The sequence below is a fragment of the Colletotrichum fructicola genome, assembly GCF_000319635.2.
Source record: "Colletotrichum fructicola Nara gc5 chromosome Unknown KSG_Nara_v1_contig01, whole genome shotgun sequence".
Lineage (NCBI taxonomy): Eukaryota > Fungi > Ascomycota > Sordariomycetes > Glomerellales > Glomerellaceae > Colletotrichum > Colletotrichum fructicola.
Genome location: NW_027094051.1, coordinates 6,798,765 through 6,812,636, shown reverse-complemented (window position 1 = coordinate 6,812,636; position 13,872 = coordinate 6,798,765). Strand labels below are relative to the sequence as shown.

Sequence of the window (13,872 nt, the reverse complement as noted above, 5' to 3'; positions counted from 1 at the left end):
AAATTGCAAGGTCCCTACTGGCAGCGCCTGCCTGTCGCCGCTGAAAAGTTTTGGCAGCGAGGAAAAAAATTCCTACCCCAGCAAAACGCCTTGCGCACCCAAAACCTTCCATCCATCCATCCTGCTCTTTTTTTTCTTCCTTCCCTTCTGCATCCCTCTCCCTCTCCCATCACAAACTCCCATCTCACGCAACCAACTCTCTTTTCGGTTCGGTCCAGAAAAGAGCTCTACTTGCGTGCTCTTCCCATCCACGGTCTTTCTTTCTGCCATTTGACATCGCTTCACACGCGAAACCATCGACAAACAAGCTTCTTGCGCGTTCACTGCCTCTTTAGCACAAACATGTCCTACGGCGGCGGATACGGTGGTGGTGGCCAGGGCGGCTACGGAGGAGGTCGTGGAGGCGGTTACGGCGGTGGTCGTGATCGCGGCGACAGAGGTGATCGCGGTGGCTACGGCGGCGGTGGCTACTCCAACGGGTAAGTTTTGATTGATTTCTCTCCTCCCCTTTTGTTCCGACAAAGTCGTTTCGCGAGGCTAGGCTACTGGGGGCTTGGCGCAACACAACACGATTTGACGACCGCCTGTAACCAAACTGAAGCAATCTCGATACGACAGCACGCGGACGTCGGCATTTCGCGTCGTCTCAAGCACATTATCAGAATCATTTTGCTGACCTTTTCCTATCAGAAACGGCTACGGTGGCGGCGGTGGTGGTTACGGCGGCGGCGGCGGTGACCGCATGAACAACCTTGGCGCCGGTCTTCGCCAGCAAGAATGGGGTGAGTATGCATCATCACAGAATGCCACAGAACGATTTACTAACCCTTGCCGAACAGATTTTAACTCTCTCCCGAAATTCGAGAAGTCCTTCTACAAGGAGCACGAGGAGGTTGCCACCCGCAGCCCGGCCGAGGTCGACTCTTTCCGCCGTAAGCACCAGATGACCATTGCTGGCAACGATGTTCCCAAGCCCGTCGAAACCTTTGACGAGGCCGGTTTCCCCAGATACGTGATGGACGAGGTCAAGGCCCAGGGCTTCCCCGCGCCTACCGCCATTCAGTCTCAGGGCTGGCCTATGGCTCTGTCCGGTCGCGACGTCGTCGGTATTGCCGAGACGGGTTCCGGAAAGACCCTCACCTACTGCTTGCCCGCTATCGTCCACATCAACGCCCAGCCCCTGCTGGCCCCCGGCGATGGTCCTATCGTCCTCATTCTTGCTCCTACTCGTGAGCTTGCTGTCCAGATTCAGCAGGAAATTTCCAAGTTCGGAAAGTCTTCCCGCATCCGCAACACCTGCGTCTACGGTGGTGTCCCCAAGGGACCTCAGATCCGCGATCTCTCCAGAGGTGTTGAGGTCTGCATTGCCACCCCCGGTCGTCTGATTGATATGCTTGAGGCTGGCAAGACCAACCTGCGTCGCGTTACTTACCTGGTTCTCGACGAGGCTGATCGCATGCTGGACATGGGTTTCGAGCCCCAGATTCGCAAGATCATCGGCCAGATTCGCCCTGACCGTCAGACCCTCATGTGGTCCGCTACTTGGCCCAAGGAGGTCCGCGCCCTTGCCTCCGACTTTCTTACCGACTTCATCCAGGTCAACATCGGCTCCATGGAGCTCGCGGCCAACCACCGCATTACCCAGATCGTCGAGGTCGTTTCTGAGAGCGAGAAGCGCGACCGCATGATCAAGCACCTGGAGAAGGTCATGGATAACAAGGAGAACAAGATCCTCATCTTCGTCGGCACCAAACGTGTCGCTGACGACATCACTCGCTTCCTTCGCCAGGACGGATGGCCTGCTTTGTGTACGTCTCCACCTTTGCCTTTGCCTGATCAACAGCTAACAACTTTGCAGCTATTCACGGTGACAAGCAGCAGAACGAGCGTGACTGGGTCCTTGACCAGTTCAAGACGGGCAAGAGCCCTATCATGGTGGCTACGGACGTCGCGTCGCGTGGTATTGGTGAGTATCAGAACCCCCCAACCCTCATGGCAACTTCCAGCAGCCTTGCGCTGTACTTTACTCTTATGTCTAGGGGCTCTCTTGATTGCGCAATTTTGCCTGATGCATTCGTGTCTCCATGGTTCTCTCTGCCTCTGAGCGGAGTCTTGGTCTGGTGTGTAGCCTTTGGCTTGCTATACTCGCTTTCCCACTCTTGTGCCTGCCTTTTGCCAATGGTACAAGCGTGGATACGGCATATCTTGATTCCATCAAGCTGTCCCCAAGATTCCCCAAGCCCGAGGACCCGGTACACTGAACTTTCCAGGATGGCATTTGACGCATACAGACTGCCCCGTCTCCGACGGAGTGAAAGACAGCCTGATATAATTATCAAACATGTCTGGTTCCATGCTGGAACGTTGCTATACCCACCGTGAGGCGTCTGCTAACCCTTCTAATAAGATGTTCGCAACATTACTCACGTGCTGAACTACGACTACCCCAACAACTCGGAGGACTACATCCACCGTATCGGTCGTACGGGTCGTGCCGGTGCCAAGGGTACCGCCATTACCCTCTTCACCACTGACAGTCAGTATCTTCCTTGTCTGGTATCTTGATCCAATCATGCTAACAACGTTGCAGACTCCAAGCAGGCTCGTGACCTTGTTAACGTGCTGAGAGAAGCGCGCCAAGAGATCGACCCTCGTCTCGCAGAGATGACCCGCTTCGGAGGTGGTGGTGGCGGTCGCTACGGCGGCTGGGGCCGTGGACGTGGTGGCGGCGGTGGTGGTAGAAGTATGTTTTTCACTCCTCGCTTTCGACACATATGCTAACAGTACGTTCGCAGACAACAATGCCAACAACGCTCCCCTTGGTGGCGCCCGACGCTGGTAAGGACTTCGCCCGACAGCGAGGTGATTGTTTACATGCGGCGGCATCCTGCGCTTTCCAATGCAAAATCGGCGTTCACGTAGACGGATTTTAGACTCGAGGTACCCCGGACACGCCCATGTGTCCACGCAGTCGGTATCTTTTTCAAGGCTGTTCATTTCCTTAGTGTTTCTTTTATTTGGGCCCATATCGGCTTTGGGTTTGTTTGCGATTATTTCATGGCCAAAACGTGGATCAGGTTGAACAAAATTAGAGAGGGAACGAGGACGACCACAACGAAGAATGCCGAGAGAGGAACAGCATTAGAGACCCCCTCCGTTGGGTCCAGTGACTTTTGACGCTCTTTCCACGAGCAAAAGATTGGGTTGGCTCTGAAGTCGAGCATTATTGATAGATGACGGTATGCCAGGCAAAGCTCGCCGTGAGGGCGGTATGCTGCTAGGTAGTAATAGGACAATCATCCAACGACGTTTACGCGACAATGGTGTGATGCTGGCTGGTCTCTCCCTTCTGTGAAGATGTTTGCGCGATACGTGAGGCTACCGAAGCCCCGGTCGTCAAGACGTGTGTTAACGTGTTAGCTTGGTGTTGTCCGTCTTCGTTTCCGGTTATGTCTGGGGCAGATACGTCGACGGAGATTGAGGTAAAATAAGCTCCCGCGGGCCAAGGCTAGAACCTTTCCTTACTGTTGCTTGGGAGCTTGTACTCCTTGTGGTTTTTCCTATTCTTGTTTCTTCTTGAACTGTCTGTTATCACGTCCTGACCATGCTGTATTCCAAATCTGCGCTCATCCAACAGGTTTCCCAGCCTTTCGACCGTCCGCGAACGAAGAGAAGGTTTAATTCAAGGCAGTCCTATTACCGCCATGTCTACCCTTTTTCTCTGACAGCGGAAAAGTCTTGATTTGGGTCCTGTCCTGTCAGTGGTGCGTCCAGTGGCCTTGGTCATCGAGACCTTCAAGTCACAAATCCTTCTTGACTGTCTGCCCAGATCCGCCTTCCTGCCCGCCCTATCGAAGCATGGTAATTGCATCCTGATTAAATGAGTGTGAAGCGCTTATCTTGGAGTATATCCACGAAGTCAAGGCTCAAACTGAAGCAGAGCGTCCAGGCCATCGGCACTCTTGCCGTAGCGGATCAGTTCCTCTCCACGGCCGTATACAGTTCAAGCCCAGATACATACTATAAAGGAGATACCTTTTGGTTTTCAGACAGTATTAGAACAGGAACCAATGTAACCAGGGTTCTTTGGATGGAACTGGGCGGTGAGATTTGCTAACGTGCCATGGCGCAAGTCATGATCGTTGCTGGACGATGCCACATCAAACCTGAGCGGTCCTTCGTCAAGTGGAACTGTCTTACCAGTTTCTTAAGTGCATCCCATGTGTATCATCTCGCAATGGTGCAGTCGAGGGAGGCCCTCAGATGAAAGCTAAACAGGCCGCCCTTGATCTCGCAGTCGAGCAACTACCACAGGCATGTCGGAGAGGGCCGAGTAAACTCAACCATGATCATGTGGAACCACCGACAAGATTGGCTCGTTCCAGGCAAAATCTGGCGTAATGGGAGGGAGAACAATAGTATATATACCAAGTCGTTGTAATAGTAAGAAGCGACGTTCTTTTGGATGTTCCATCGTAGAGATCACCAATCCCTTCATGTGATTGAAACAAATACTCATCCAATGACAGCAACGCCGGGAAACAGCTGAGATGTCTCCAAGATAATAAAGATCATTTTAAGAGTCTGAATCTACTAATTCGGTTTGCAAACTGCTTCAGTACTTGACTTTCTCGGAACACTTCCTGTCTACGACGACGATCTCGGCTTGTTCTTTCTAGTAAAACAATAGACGCTATAATATACACTTCGGAGGCCAGGCCCCTCTGAGGTAAGTTGGGATACTAGGTCAGTGCTGCTGTCAAGCCAGAGAGAGGTAGCTCAGCTGTGTCGGCAAGGAACAAGACGCCCATAACAAGGCTTTCGGCGGTGCCTTAAATAACCCATGTGCACATTGACATCCAAGAATCAGCAAGAATCGCCGTCAAATAAATCTCCATATTCAGGATTTAAAATTGGTGATTTGAACGTGATACAGTGGCAGGATGGAAGGCCACGAAGTAGGGCCGTAGACGCAGCCGAAGAGCGAGAGAGACAGGCGCTGCTTCTCACCGTCTCTGGCGTATTGCCATACTAGTCTCCAGATATGCGTGAAATCCGTGGTGTGTAACAAGCAAAGACGAGAGGGCAACGGCCAGTCAGCTCTGAGACACAGACATGATCTCAAGCTCGTCTTTCCGCATCCACAAACGTAAAGTCGAATACCGAGTTGTCAACCCTGCTTCTGCGCCCATATAAAACCACAACAGCTCTCTCACACCCGTAACAATTGGACAATGGGTGGGTTGCATATTTGTCTCCCTAGCTCTCGATATACAATATTCATGGATATCACCCCTCCACAGCACCATGAAAGCCACAGCAGGATAACTTCAGGCTCCAGAGCCATGAACTCTAGTCTTCCGCCATCTTCTTCGTCAACCTCATGTACACGCAGAATACGCTGTTGTCAGGCCCCAAAGCAGAAGCTGGGCAAACTGCGGGCTGCTAGGGCCCAGTCTATAGACTTGGTCCGGGAAGATATGCCTCTCACATCTGGTTTTTCTTCTACGTCATGACCTCCACGTCACTGCCTGGTTTGTCACAGCTTCAGGTCAGCTCACGCTTTATAAAGAAGTAATGGAATCTTCTTACACGAGGTCAAGGGTACCTATACATCACCGCACTACGTCAAAACCGAGACATCATTGTGCAGAGTTATGATTATTATCAAAGACACAGGGACACCATCCTCCCATCATTACAAAGAGCCACGCGCGCCCTCACCAATTCCTCCCCGCCAACAAAGCAACGGCCAAGACGACTCCCATGCTGAAATGCCAAATGCCAAAAAAAAAAAAGTCCCTGATCCAACAAAACTCCTTGCCTTCCCAAACTCCACTTTCCATGCATGGTGCGCGCATGTGAACTCAAATCCATTCTCATGCACGTCACTCCAACTTCAAAACTCAACATGCAACACAGCAGAGTTCCTCGACGATCGAGGCCGCAGTGTATCAATGATTGATGTTCTCCGAGATGAGAATCGACGCTGCCTTGCTTCAACAGGCAGCACTGGCTCAGCATCCGCCAGCATCTTGGCTGCCTGCTGGGCCTGGGACTTGCGACGACGTCTCTCCTTTGCTTCCAACAAGCGCCTCCTGACCCCGGAGCTCTAATCCCACGAGACAAGATCTTTCTGCTTTCCGCTTTCGTCCAGCTCAACCATCTCGGGCGCGAACTCGCCCCGCTCGTCCTCCGCCTCGAGGTCGTCCAGCTCCACCTCAACCTCCTCGCCGTCCTCGAGCCTCATCTTGCCCTTGCGGAGGTAGTCGCTCCGGATGTCCCAGCCAAACTTCCAGACCCAAGCTTCGAGGTCTGAGAAAGCCTGGCCGACGAGGGCCTGCTCGGGCGTGGCGAGTGAGTTGAGCGCTAGAAGCAATTCGTTGAGCCGGCGCTTGTAAACGATCAAAGCCATCCTCAAATCCCGAGCGTAGGCTGGACCGTAGTCGAGGACGGAGCCGTCGAGATAACGCTCGTTGTACACGAGCTGGGCAGTAATAGTCTGTAAGAGGGACCGAGCGAGCTCAGGGCGCTTGAGGGGTAACGTGTAGGCCTTGAGGACGAGAGCCACCAGCATGTGCCACCATTGCTGGATACAGGCTTCGTTGCCCAGGTGCATGCCGACGAGAAAGGCAAACTGTAACTCGCCCACAATATCGTCGTCGCTGATGCCCGCCGTAAGGAGGTGTGCAGTCGCATCAACTGCCTGCTCCGTCCGCGCCGAGCCGATACTTTCCACGTCGTACGTTTTCGCGGCCTGGCTGAAGGTAAAGTTGAGCTCGGTGCTCGCCACGACGTTAGGAATTCTCTTCTCGAGCTCAACTTCGGCGGGCAGCATCAGTGCGCCCTTCACGCGGTCGGAGGTGTGCACCGCCCAGTCGCCGGCCTGGCGCGCCGTGATCCTGCTGAGCAGACTCGGAGAAATGGCATTAGTGAGCTGCTGCCAGATGTTGGTGCTCCTTGCGAACTCGGGGTCCAGGCTCTGTGACTGCGGCTGCGAGGCGGACGCGGCGGGCTTGACGTTGGCGTTGAGGGCGCGGAACTGGTAGGGCGCTAGTTTGGGGTAGACGTCGCGGATGTTATCCTTTTGGAAGCGGGCCTCGACCTGGCTGGCGGGCTCGCCGACGACCTCATTGAACTTGTCCCACTGCATGACGTGAATTTTCTCCGTGGCCGAGCTCACGATCCAGAAGCCGCAACGGGTGGTGCTGGCTTCGGTCTCTGAGACCCAGAAGAAGTGCGGGCCGGGCGGGATGTCTCTGACGCCGAAAAACTCGCGGGCAGTAAAGGAAACTGAGTCGTAGCCGATGGTGAAAGAGGCGGGCAGGTCCATGATGAGGACGATGTCGCCGCCACCGAGTGCGTGCTCATGCTGCAGGTGGTCCTGTGGGACGAGATCCATCGTATCCCCATTTTCAATGTCGGCCAGAGGGGGCGGCTCGTCGTCGTCGGGTGTGATGTTGGGGTTCATGGCGGCGACTTCTTGGGACAGCGGGGAATCGAGAGGTTGGTGGACGTGAAGGCTACCGAGCGGATGAGCGCCGGTGACGCGGATGGATCTGCAGGATAGTGCGGTGGTGGAGACGGAGGAGTCGGACTTGTGCAGACCCGAAGGTCTGAACAGAGCGGGCCGAACATTGGAGTCGATCGAGGCGGCGGCGATCATTTTGGAGGCGTTGGGTCCGGTCCCACTACCGTCCAATGATGACACAAGAAGAGGCGCGAAGGGGTACGCGGAAGCCTGCTGAATGTCTGCCGATTAAGCCTGCTGGATATCGATCGTGTCGTAGCAAAAATATTGCAGAGTGATGCGTAATTGGATTCCAGGTAGAAATTAGGGTGAATCCGTTGGAGTCGGTAGTGAAGCTGTGATTGTGTTGCAGAGGCAAGTTTTGCGCGAAGGAAACGAGGGTGGAAACGGGCGATAGAAATGAGGTTTGTGTCTGCTTGCGACTTTCCAAACAGCGCAGGATTGGGCGGCGAAGTGTTTTCTTTTTCTCCCCGCGCGAGGTGGAAGGCGAGAAAAATAAAATACACCCAGCTACGGAGGAGATGCTGTCGAGGCGGGTTCAAGGCAGTCGGCCGTAAACAGTCGGAAACCGCAAGAGCGGCAGAGCTGCGAACGACGGGCGTTGTCGAGCGAAGGTGCCGAACAATAGAAACGAGAGTTGCACGGGAAAAACTCAAAGGGTGGAGGGAAGGAGCGAGAAAGAAGATCGTGGAATGTGACGCTGCAGAGGAGGCAACCAAGATTTATTCCAGTCTGGCACGGCACGGCACTCACTCCCAATCGCGGCCATCAGCGTCGCTTCCTGCAGTCATGCGGTGGTTTGGCGACGGACAGTCTGCTCCTTCTCTCGCCTCCCTCCTGGATTTTGCATGCGAGACACATCTGACCGCAGGCAAATTTCAATTTCCCCAGAGGACCAGCGCCTTCCTTCGTTCCAGACCCCCCTTCTCGTTTCTGTGTAAGACAGCAGCACGGCACGGCAAACTGGCACAGCAGCCCAGAGGAACTCGCCGTTGCCGTTGGGCGTGGCCCTCCTGTTCCAGGCCTGACGTCGCTGGACTGCAGACTACGTCATCGGTAGCACACACTAGATGCACTGCTGAGATTGCGGGTGCTCACTCTCTGGCAAGGCCTTCACTGCAACAACATTGGAGGCACTAATGTCGCTCGCTGGAGGGGTAGGTTAGGTTGGTTTGCAGCGTCGCGACGATAGCCACAGCGATAAGCGAGCCTCAGCATCGCCACTCACACAATGGACCCTTCCAGATGTCTCGCAACTTGACAACAGACCATGCAAAGCGTCTCCACACAAGGATTGAATAAACCGCGTTTCAATTGAAAACAACACGCCACCAATTGCAAAGAAAAGATGACTCATCATCTTAGACTTGAAAAATCAGACCTTAGTTGATCGTCACATCTACAGTACATTACATTAGGTATGCTGTCAGCATACCAAGTTGAAGAGTCCCAAACGCAACTAGCAACTCTGTCAACCAACTACCTACCTATTGAACCGTTACGCTCAACGCCAACCGAAACTGACATGGAAAAATGGGGACCCACAACACCGTCTCCCAAACGGCAACCTCGCAGGAAAAAACCAAGAAACGCCCGCCACAATCCGAAGCGTCGCCTTGAGGGCCAAGAATCCAAAAAGGAACCCACGCCCAAAAAAAAAAAAAAAACCACACAGGGCCACCACCCCCTTCTTCGGGTCGGTATGTACAGTACATCGGCGCCAGTTCGTCAAGGTACGTGAGTAAGTCATTACCACGCAACATCCCGAACAGCCTAATAAAGTCGACGCTAAAGAGGCAGAGACCCTCGCAACTCGCATGGGAATATATTCTTAAAAGAAGCCAACCCACGAGGACTAACCCAAGCCCAAGCAACGTGCTAAACACGCGCGGCACCGCCCGTCAATAATCTGGGGTCTCCCACGAACCGAGAAAAAAAAAAAAGTTTACCCACCGCGTCCGCAACCCATGACGCTTAACTTGCCGCTTGCCGCTGCCGCTAGCTACCGCGCGCGCGCGCGCAAAGACGCTTCGAGGAACAAGGCACACGACACTCGTTGCATCCAACTCCACCGCGATCTGTGTTTGTCACCCTTCCTTTTCGTTTCTTCTTTCTTTCAATTGCGGCCCCCAATACTACGGCGCCGCTGCAGCCAGCACGCACCAAGCAAACACTAAACAAACATCTTTTTCTCCGATCGCGATCGGTTGCCTTTTACTTTTTCTCCCCCGCCATGCGCCCAGAATTCCGATGATGTGGTTGCACTGAGGTAGGAAATCCCTGAGCGGCATGCACAAACGCCCAACTACTTCGACAACCCAACGCACGCGAAGAGTACATGTTTGTGGCGACACAGAAAAAAAGTAACACAATCCAGTCGCCCCCCAAAAATAAGAACAAGAATAGAAAAAAGAATAAGCGGCAGAAGGTAACCTCACACAAAAAAGACCAAATTTTTTTTGTAAGGCTCCCAAATGGAACCAACGCACCGGTGTCACGGCAACTCGGGTACACCGACCGCCGCACCGCGGAGCGGAGCGAAACGTCAGCTCAACTCAACTTAAACCTCGACCGCACCCGTCACCCGCACACAAAAACAAGCCTTTTTGTTCCCAGCGGCCTTTCCTCATGTCAAACCCTCCTTAACGAACAGCAAAATCGTAGCCAAAAAAACTCAATCCTCGATATGCACACTCAAAATCCTTCGGTCCCTCTCCCATCCATCCCCTTGTTAATCTACACACACCCTCTCGCCACCCCAAGAACCAATGCAAAAACACAATTCGGAAGGGAAGGAGAAAGCATATTCATATCCCCCTCCAAACCATCCATCACATATATCCCACACCCTTCCATCTCTAACCTTCCTGCCCCCATCATGCAATGCAGCCGCCACAGAACAATAAATTCCAATAAAGAATGATGTCCCCTTTGAACAAAAAATGCCACGCTACCCATCTGCACCTATCCGCGCGTACAACGCAAACAAGGCCCCGGGGGAAGTAGAGAAGCCCTCGGCACTAACGTAGACCGCAAACCAACCCTTGCCCGCATCCCACTCCCGTAGCGCCAGTTACACAAGATCTTTTCTTTCCGAACCAACGAAAAAAACCAAATCAATCCCCATCCAACACTAGCTCAAGTCCTCCCCAAGGCTCGGGTCTAGAGACAAGGGAAGAAAAAAAAAAAAAAACCGAGGACTCGGCAAAGCAGTGAACCCTGTCTCTCTTCTCCAGGTTATGCACGTAAGAAAAAGACTACCAAGACGCAGAACCTAAACTCGCAATGGAATGGTGTCACCACCACCAACAGACACCACCACCACCACCATCATCCATATCCATGCCTCTCAGCCCGCGCGTCTGCGTCATCCAACACCCCCAGAACCAACAGACAGCATCGAGCATCCCTGGTCCCGCCAAAAAAGTTCTTCAGCGGCTTCAGCCTCAGCCTCACTATCCCCCCCGCCCGCCCTACCTCCCACACGGTGTTCGTCCTAAACTCGTCTACGCGGAAAGACAGCTTGGGGCCGGCGGGATGCATGGGGGGATCTCCTTTACCAACCACTCTCGTGGGTCGCAAGGTTTTTTTCGCATCTCGGTTTATACAGCACGCTGTCCTGTCGCGTTGATCACCGAATGAATTCACCATCAAGTTGTAGAGCTTAGTGAACCGGGTATGTCTTTTGTTGCCAAAAAAAGAAGTCTTATACATTTCCCTTTTTTCCGCAACTACCAAAAAATCAATCTCGACTCCCTCGCGCGCCCTTGACCCGTTCGTGTACTGGTATCTCGCCACTCCAAAGGCACATCCTTGCCAACCCTGTGCTTTCGCCTTCTCCCGAGAAAAAGGGACCCTTTTCCGAAAATCCTGATCGCCGTTCCCGAAGAGCAGGACCGCCTCAAGGGACTAAAGTCCAAAAAGGAAAGGAAAACGTATACTTGAGGGATGGGGCCGCTATCAGAAAGTTGCGTTCTGGGCGCTCGTCGAAACAATGTTTCCCATCAGGCCTCCGTCTGGTGAAGCAGGTGCCGCAGAAGACATATTCGTGGCGCTGAAGAGAAACTTCGATATCGCAAACGCCCCTCCCAAATGCGCAGAGTGAGCCTCCACTCGGTTCGTCAAATCATCGCCCTCGAAACCCTCATAAATGCAGGAACCAGGTCCAAAGAAAAGCCATTTCCCAATGCATCATGTTATGTGAAGAAAGAAAATTGAAAAGAAACGCATTCCGGTGGGTGATGATGCGCATGTAGAAGCGACTCAGGTGGGTGGGGGTATGTATGCCCGAGTCGGTGAGAATTGGTGACGCGTCGACACCATGCTGTGCGTTTACTCCGTCAAATGTGAAAGTCCCAAGCCCAAGACGGATAGGATATCGCTTCGTGAACCAGAATTTTGCCGCGCGTCTAAAAACCGAACGAGAGGAAAGTCGTGTGGACAGATGCCGTTGAGCTGCAATCGTCGCGCGAAAGGAAACCCGTTAATGTACAAGCTGTCTCCCCCCTCTATCATTATATTGGGTCATTTCCGATGGCGTCCCCAAGCAAGTCAACGCGCCTCAGTGGCTCGTTGTCTGACCACCGTTATCTTGCTGTGCAGTTAGCCTCCTGTGCTCGGTGAACGCAGGGGGTCTGAACTAACGTGAGCTGTACATGCTCTGGTTTGGCTGGCCGTAGGGTGACTGAGGTTGGTAGTTGGCCGAGTACATGTGAGATCCGTTGTACTCGGGGAGAGGTTGCTGGGCCACGGCTCCTGCGGAAGGGGGTGCCGGGTACTGCGAGGGCTGATAGCCGATGGGCGGAAGCTGAACCTGACGGCTGGTGCCGTAGGCGGATGCCGACGATGCTCCATCAGCGCCGGATTGGGGGTCAGCGGAACCATTCTGAGCAGCTGCTGCGGCAGCGGCGGCGGCTTGACGCTGACGCTCCTCCTCGGCCTTTCGCTGGGCCTCCTCCTCCTTCTTGCGCTGTTTCCATTCCTTGCGAATCTCCTTGAACTCTGTAAAGCATCGTCAGCCTTATATCTATTGGACGGTGGTAGTCATCCCCGTCGAAGTCGGCCTGTAGCAACAAACTAGCTCATAGCCACTAGCACGCAAGGCGACGCGCTTCAACGCGCTCACATATCTTGAAGCGATGCTTTGTCCGGAAACATGTCAACAATCAAATTCACGTACCTTCTGGGGTTCTCTTTTGTCCATGGGACTGCATTGTGACGTGCGCGTTCAGGTGGTTCAAGGTACCATAGGCCTTCTCACAGCCATTCCAGCCACACTTGTACATGCGCTCAATCTCTTCGTATCGTCGGCGGGGTCGCTTGTGCTGCTGGGCACCGGGAATCGGAACGAAAGAATAGACCTGATGTCCAAACTGTTACGTCAGTACACTGTATCTCATGCTGAAGGTGAAAAACATGCGCGCGTGCCAGCCTCAGATCCCACATCAATGGCGAGCTGCTGCAATGCCTGAGACCCCTCATCCTGAGATTTTCGCTAAATTTCCAAACTGGGTAATTCTCGCGAAAATTGCCAAATCAGGGACCCAATTGACATCGCAACATCTGCCTACCGCGCGGGGCCATTTTGGCTCGACACACTTCGCTGCTCAACTTACCTGGTTAGGTCGTCCCTGGGGAGGAGCTGAGCTCGGCGTCGGGGGGAAAACGTGGTTCGCGGGTGTCAAGGGACCGGCGCTGTGCTGACCGTAGCCGGTCCAGTCGGGACGGGGTTGCGCGTAAGGGTGCTGGTATGAGTGCGACATGTCTCCCGGCGGAGGGCCGTACGGAGAGTGCTGTCCGTACGCGTAGGTAGGGCTCGGCGCCGCTATCGACGGATCTATGGGTACATCGTGGTCAGACTTGGCCAGAGGGACCTGATGGTGACGGCCATCTTGCTGGGGCAAAGACGGACTGCTTGCTTGTTGCGCCATGCCTCCGCTGCTACCGTTGTGGTTGCTAGCTGGATGATATGATCGCTGAATATGTTCAGGGAAGGATCCTGACCGCGCAGACGGCGGGTAGACGCTGTACTCGGAGGTGGGAGTGGCCGAGGTAGAGTAGTTGCTGGGGCGAACCTCTTGCTGGGTCGCGTATTGCGCAGCAGATGCGTGATCTGCAGAAGAACCTTCAGAACGGGTGTCGCCGCAGTTGCTTGGGTAAGGCGAAGGCAAACCTGACTGCGAGTACTCGGTAGCACTGCGTTCCATAGAGGTGCTGATGGACGACAGAAGCGAACTGATGGCAGCGGCTTCTGAGCGAGAACCTCCAAGCTGGGGAGAGCCTGAAGAGAGCAGTGAAGCTTGGTTGTCAACGAACTGATGTTGCGTTGGAACCAAGAACAT

General features: G+C 53.8%; 3 protein-coding genes across 3 annotated transcripts; 1 reads left to right on the top strand and 2 right to left on the bottom strand.

The window, feature by feature from the left end:
- Window positions 1–342: 342 nt before the first annotated feature.
- DBP2 (ATP-dependent RNA helicase DBP2) lies at window positions 343–2,842 on the top strand (the record flags this gene model as incomplete). The annotated part of the gene is made up of 7 exons (XM_032028952.1): window positions 343–479; window positions 691–782; window positions 840–1,808; window positions 1,859–1,966; window positions 2,408–2,536; window positions 2,591–2,743; window positions 2,796–2,842. The coding sequence occupies 7 exons, from the start codon at window positions 343–345 to the stop codon at window positions 2,840–2,842; spliced, it is 1,635 nt and encodes a 544-aa protein (XP_031891284.1).
- A 3,270-nt stretch (window positions 2,843–6,112) lies between these two features.
- On the bottom strand, window positions 6,113–7,666 carry CGGC5_v001934 (uncharacterized protein; the record flags this gene model as incomplete). The annotated part of the gene is made up of 1 exon (XM_032028950.1): window positions 6,113–7,666. One exon carries the CDS (start codon window positions 7,664–7,666, stop codon window positions 6,113–6,115), a length of 1,554 nt encoding a protein of 517 aa, XP_031891282.1.
- A 4,426-nt stretch (window positions 7,667–12,092) lies between these two features.
- CON7 (C2H2 finger domain transcription factor CON7) lies at window positions 12,093–13,872 on the bottom strand (the record flags this gene model as incomplete). The annotated part of the gene is made up of 6 exons (XM_032028948.1): window positions 12,093–12,121; window positions 12,176–12,532; window positions 12,711–12,891; window positions 13,147–13,367; window positions 13,443–13,643; window positions 13,704–13,872. The coding sequence occupies 6 exons, from the start codon at window positions 13,870–13,872 to the stop codon at window positions 12,093–12,095; spliced, it is 1,158 nt and encodes a 385-aa protein (XP_031891285.1).